The 6,406-nt window shown below is 49.4% G+C and overlaps 2 protein-coding genes across 2 annotated transcripts; both read left to right on the forward strand.

Moving 5' to 3' along the window:
• Positions 1-1,338: 1,338 nt before the first annotated feature.
• On the forward strand, positions 1,339-1,674 carry VC83_07199 (uncharacterized protein; the record flags this gene model as incomplete). Its single annotated transcript, XM_024470776.1, has 1 exon — positions 1,339-1,674. The coding sequence occupies one exon, from the start codon at positions 1,339-1,341 to the stop codon at positions 1,672-1,674; it is 336 nt and encodes a 111-aa protein (XP_024321831.1).
• A 911-nt stretch (positions 1,675-2,585) lies between these two features.
• VC83_07200 (uncharacterized protein) lies at positions 2,586-6,192 on the forward strand. The gene is made up of 2 exons (XM_024470777.1): positions 2,586-3,448; positions 3,826-6,192. Exon 2 carries the CDS (start codon positions 4,132-4,134, stop codon positions 5,668-5,670), a length of 1,539 nt encoding a protein of 512 aa, XP_024321926.1. The 5' UTR covers positions 2,586-3,448; positions 3,826-4,131; the 3' UTR covers positions 5,671-6,192.
• The last annotated feature ends 214 nt before the right edge of the window (positions 6,193-6,406 follow it).

A 6,406-nucleotide genomic window follows, 5' to 3' on the forward strand; every position in this document is an offset into this window, starting at 1 on the left:
TATTTTCTTGCACTGAATCAAAACACCATATATTGTCCAATATTCAAGATAATCATCATTCTGCCTCCAATTATTGTATTATCCATCAACCAATGTGTGTTTGTTGACCTTCAGAATGCCTCGAAAGCAGCCTATTCTACTCGAACAACGCCATGCCCTTCGTGCCTGGGCTAAGAAACAACATCAAAAGCCAACTCAAAAGCAGTGTATCGAATGGTTCCTCCAGCAATATAACCACAAACTTAGCCAGTTGACAGTCTCTGAGTCTCTCAGCCATCACTTTGACAGCCTTGACGAAGCTCCTAATACCAACAGAGCATGATTACAAACTGGAACTGGCCTGAAGTCGAAAAGCTTCTTCTTACTTGGCAACTTCGAATTGAGTCGAAGAGGGTTTACAACTGGTGATCTACTTCAACAAAAGGCGCGACAAATCTGGGAACGCCTTCCACATAATGACAGCACAGTCTGCCCAGACTTCAGTGTAGGCTGGCTTCAACGATTTAAAGAACGACAAAATATCAAAGTACAAATTCAACACGGAGAAGCAGGCTCAGTTCCAGAGTCTGCAGAAGATGAAATGAAGGCATTACGAACAATTGCACGGGAATACTCGGAGGAAAATATCTATAATATGGATGAATCAGGACTCTTTTAGATGATGATGCCATCTCGAGGACTTGCTACTCAATCTCAGGCTGGATTAAAGAAGGATAAGACTCGGATCAGTCTTGTATTTTGTGTCAACGCTTCTGGAACAAATAGACTTCCAGTCTGGATCATTGGAAAGGCAAAAACACCGCGAGCTTTACGAAATGTTAGCGTTTCAATGATGGGTGGTATATGGAGATGGAATAAGAAGGCTTGGATGAATACAACTATTATGGGCGAATGGCTTGAGGCGTTCTATCAATATATTGGCACTCGAGAAGTTCTCTTTACAATGGATAACTTTACAGCACATGCTGCTGCTCTTGAGCTTTACCCCCCTCCTTCAAATATTCATATTTGTTGGCTACCAGCTAACAGTACCAGTCAATATCAGCCTCTTGATCAAGGTATCATTCAATCTTTCAAAGCTTATTATCGACGACAATGGCTTTCATATATGCTTGAAGCCTTTCACAACAATCAAAATCCTATGGATACAATGAATCTACACTTAGCTATTCGATGGATTGTACGAAGCTGGAACAACTTGGTTACAAACACAACAATCTACAACTGCTTTCGAAAATCAACACTTATTTCAATGCCAATCCCTCTTCATCTTGTATGTTCCCAGCTCTAATTACCTTGTCATAAAGCTCTCCGATTCTAAGAGGGGTAATAGTTGTCATGGCAATATCAAACTTTTTAAACTCGGAGGAAGAGAAGGATATACAAGATGGGATGGGGGAATTGGGACCAGAAGAGGTTTTAGAGGAGCACCTAGGCCAAGGCAGTACCCAAGATGATGACGAAGAGGAGGAGCAGCTAGAGCAGCCTGTATTTACTATACAGAGTGCATGTCAAGCTCTACAAGTTCTGATTGGGTTTGCTGAAGGTCAAGATGCTCTCAAGGCAGAGCATTTACGAGGGTTGGAGCGTCTAGAGTCTATTCTTGATGCTTTAGATCAGGAGAGCAGGATACAGTCACGGCTAGATGGGTGGATTATGCAAAATTCAGTATAGCGATATATCCTACAGTACGATATGATTTGTTGGCACCGAATACATCGTCTTAGCGGCATTTGACTGTAGTTGTTGTAGATTTCTATTATTATGTCAGTGTGGAGAGATTGCATTGTATTGGGCAACTAATCCTGGACTTCTTTAGCGACCTATTCTGCTGTCCACATCTGCCCCATAAAACATTTGCTTGGCACCCTATCAAAGTCTGCCACAATAGTGTAAAAAAATGGGCCTCCGCCGGTAAGGTACCTACGCTACCAGCGGAGTAGTAGTAGAGTTACAATCAACTAAAGTACTGTACCTACTTTAGTTGATTGTAACCCTAGCCCCCTTCCCTTCCCACCCCCCCTTTTAACCCCCCCCCTACCACCCCCCCTACTTACCTCCTACCCCGTTCCACCTTCCTTATCCCCACACACCCACCTTCTTTCGCTCATTTTTACCTTTTCGCCCTTTTCCCAACCCTAAACCTTCTCGCAACGACCCAGTCCATGGCCAGCCATCAAGCTCGCCCAGGTAGCCCAGACCCAATAGGAATCACGAAATAATCAAATATTAAGTAGAATAACTACCCTAGCTAAATACCTAAATACCTAATACCTAATACCTAATACCTAATACCTAAATACCTAAAATAAAATCATCATTTCCTCTCTCCCCTCAATGGTCGAGGCCGAGACGAGTGTGGCACCGCAAAATCCCACTATACTACACTACCTGTGACTACTTCTGTATCAACCAACTAAACTTTCCCTTTGACCCTCTACCTTACTACCATCCTATCCATCCTATCCATCCTATCCATCCTATCCATCCTATCCATCCTATCCATCCTATCCATCCTATCCATCCTATCCATCCTATCCATCCTATCCATCCTATCCATCCTATCCATCCTATCCATCCTATCCATCCTATCCATCCTATCCATCCTAACTTTGCCCCATCTTTTGCCCCATCTTTTGCCCATCTTTGCCCCATCTTGCCCATCTTTTGTCCATCTTATCCATATCTTCTACTCGTACGGACACGGGAGTACTACATATACAACTACATGGTACACAGATCTTACCTTCTTACACTTCCTTCCTTCTTATTTGTCCATAACATACGAAATACGAAAGAAGAAATACAAAAGAAGAAATACGAAAGAAGAAAGAAGCAACAGAAGAAGCACACGTCTTTCTTCACACTAAGTAACCAAATACACCTTCTTTCGACTCACCATTTCCACCTTTTTTAACTACCTTCCTACCTTCTTACCTTCCTACCTTCCTACCTTCCTACCTGCCTTTACTTTCCTTCCTCCTTTCTTCTTTCCACCATTCTCCCGAACCGAATATCCCTCGTCACTCTCCCTTTCCTCCACCTTCCACCGCCGATCTTCACCAATCCTCACCGATCTTCACCAATCCTCACCGATCTTCACCAATCATCACCACACAACGGCAATTATCTCAAAACTTCCCTCAAAACTCACCTCGGCTCTACTTCTCTGTTACTTCTCTGCTACTTCTCTGACTGGCTGCACATCTGCCATCGAAACAGTAAGAGAGCCGTTACGCCGTTATCTGCCGTGATCAGAAGTGGGATCCTCGAAATATAGCGCCCAACAGTCCCTCATCTTGGGATCCACACAGCCGTTTTCTCTACATGCATATATATGTATATATATTTAATTATATATACATGTAACCACACATAACACCACCCACACCAAACGGATTCGTCTCCTGTCGCTACACTCACTTCAACGGTCCTGGTGTTTCATACAGTGAGTACAACATTTTCTTTTCCCTCGGCCAAATTTCAAAGACCAGACCACGCACACAATAAAAAAGATCTGCTCAAGGAATGCCCGACATACAAATCCTGTGTCGTCGCTTGTAACCTTGCGTCATCGGGAGTCTGTATCTTCGGCCAACATATCGCCTGCGGCAGCTTCTTCCTATATGCGCGTGCGCTGGCCCCCGACTAAAACCCCCCCATCGTTGAACAAGAGAGAGCCGCAACTCGGCCACCAGACGAAGACTCAGCGCGCCAACACGACGTCTGAAGCAACTTGCTCTACAGCGTGTCCAGCACCGACTGTCGGCTTGCACGGCACTTATTCATACTATACATGCAAGGGTCATAGCTAACCTTCTCAAGCGAACGCAGAACCCCAAACGCCTAACATCCTCGACAAATCTTGCGATTTGACCCTGCACACAACTGCCGATACCGCCCACGACCATTAGCTCACCACGCAATTGCGCGGCCGGTGCGACAGACCTACAAGGAGGAGCGCTTCAGAAAAGGCGCGGCTGCGTGGCAACTTCTCAATTGGGGAAGTTGACTTCGTTTAGCCACCGGCAATCCTACACTGCGAGCTTCCGTACGGCGCTCGTAATCGAATATAATACATAGAGAAGAGGCGATACCACACGCTGGGGTAGATACCCAGCCGATATAAAGATGACGGAAACATACAGAGGGCACGTTCGGAGCCCTGCGGATGCCATAAAGCTATTTGAGGCTTGCCGACTGGGCTTATTACCCCGCGTGCAACGACGACTATCGGAGAAGGAGAGGCAATCAATAACATCTGGCTCGGTGTTCGTATGGGACGAGCGCGAAGCAGGCATGCGCCGGTGGACGGACGGAAAATCATGGAGTGCGAGCCGCGTCTCTGGCAGCTTCCTCACATACCGCGAGATGGAGGGCAAGCGCGGCGGGGGCAACTTCGTCCCTGCGCCGCGGCGACTGGGCGGGAAGACACCAGATAGTGGGCGCGGCAGCGACGAGGACGCAGATATGGACCAGGATAGCCTAGACGGATACCGTTATAAGGCAGATGGGCTACTGAAGCAGTCATTCAGCATCACGACATCTAGCGGCCAGCACCTTCACCTAATCAGCTACTTTGCGCGCCAGCACCCGAGCATCACCGATCTTCCACAGCCAACGACCGATCCGGCACTGCGACATATCGTCCCTATCAAGGGCATGTATCCCGAGTCCACAGTCCACGATCAAGCGCCACTTCCTCCCCGCCAACCCATCCAGGGATCTTATATGTCCTCGCCACAACAGATGATGCCAGGAAACGCCCCTCACGCCCGGTCGCCATACCCCTATTCCCCCGGCTACGGCGCCTGGCCACGCTCTCCAGTCCCTACCCCGCCTTACAACTACCCTCCCGCGATGTACGGCTCGCAACTCCCCCCTCCCCCACCAAACGACAGGAGTCCACACCAGTACTCCCCTCAACACCTCCCTCCACACATGCAGCACCACCCTGCACCGCAGCCATACGACCGCTCCCCTCACCATCCGCACAGCCCACACGATAGCATCGCTCCACGACACCTCTCCGCCTCCGGCCCGCCACCACAGATGAGCACCCTTGCATACGCGACAAATGCTGCCCGCGACGCCCAGCACGCTTTAGCACAGGCGCAGGCCATGCAGGCACAACAACTGGGACAGATGCACTCAGGTTCCAGGGGACCAGCCTCTGTAGATCCAAGGTTAGGGCCTAGAGTGCCACCACTCCATCACCAGCAGTCGAACGGGCACGCGCCGCCGCCTCTTCGCCGCCTCTCGTCGCCAACTGGAAGCAGGGACGGTTCGCTGGGACAGGATAGGTCGCAACAGAGGAGTCCGCTGTCGAATGGCGCGCCGCCGCAGCAGTCGAGAAGTGGAGAGGCCCAGAGCATTCCCAGCATTTCAAATATGGTGCACGGCACCCCCTCTTCCCGCCCCCCGCCCTCATCTACACCCTTATCCGCGTCCTCCTCGCAACAGCGCAGCCCCGGTGGCGCGCCCCAAAAACCGAGCACGTCGAGCAGAATGCCCGATAAGGGCGTCAGCCCCGTCAAGAACGACGACGAGGAGGCCAAGGGCGCGAATGGCATCCCCCGAGAGATCCCGCATGCTAATATCACGGGTCCTGGGTTTGGAGGGGAGGATCTGCGCGCGTTGAGGGTGCTGGATCGGAAGTTTTGTATCTGAAAGAAAGCATTTCTGCCTCCCACCTCACCGGGGTTGGGGGGGGGTTAATATTAACTCGGAGATTTTCTACCGGAGGGAGGGGTGAGGAAGTAATTAGGGGGCTATGTGACTTTGACAAAAGTTTGGGAGGAGCGCTCATTGTTATTTTTTCGTCGACAATGAACTTCTTCGCTTCGCTTTTTCGAGGGGGGATTCTGCGGTTTCCTATGAGGGCAATGCGCGAATAGGGAGACTGGAGATGGGGGAATGGACACGATACGACTGCTTTGTTAGAGGGGCCTACTCACGAACGGACCGGGAGCAGGGGGATATGGATACTTTTTTTTTTTAACGCTCGTTATTTTTCCCTAGGAGTTGGGGGCCGCAAGGCATGGCAAGGCACGGTGGAGTGAACGGATGGATGGATTGGATGGGGATGGGGATGGGCTGGGGGGCTATGGCATTTGCTCTTTCGATAACTTTTTTTTTTGGGCTTGGTTTTGGTAGTGGTTTTGGGGGTTCGCTTTGAGGCGTTTTTCGCGGTTTTTTCTACTTGCTTAGACTGTTAACGGGGGGAGAGTGGGATGGGATGGGTATATGGGTGGGCGGTGATGGTGATGGAGGAGGAGGGGAGATCAATGGTGATGGTGGTAGATCAGGTTGAATCAATCAATATTTCATGACTATCCATTGGTTTTTCTTTCTGTTGCATGGTATTTGTGTATGCGGGCATGTGTATCACGTTACTTCTAGTCAT

This window comes from Pseudogymnoascus destructans, assembly GCF_001641265.1.
Source record: "Pseudogymnoascus destructans isolate 20631-21 unplaced genomic scaffold scaffold_18, whole genome shotgun sequence".
In the NCBI taxonomy this organism is placed as follows: Eukaryota; Fungi; Ascomycota; class Leotiomycetes; order Thelebolales; family Thelebolaceae; genus Pseudogymnoascus; species Pseudogymnoascus destructans.

Coding starts and splice junctions, on each gene's coding strand:
- VC83_07200 (XM_024470777.1), top strand. CDS start 4,132: ATGACGGAAACATACAGAGGGCACGTTCGGAGCCCTGCGGATGCCATA.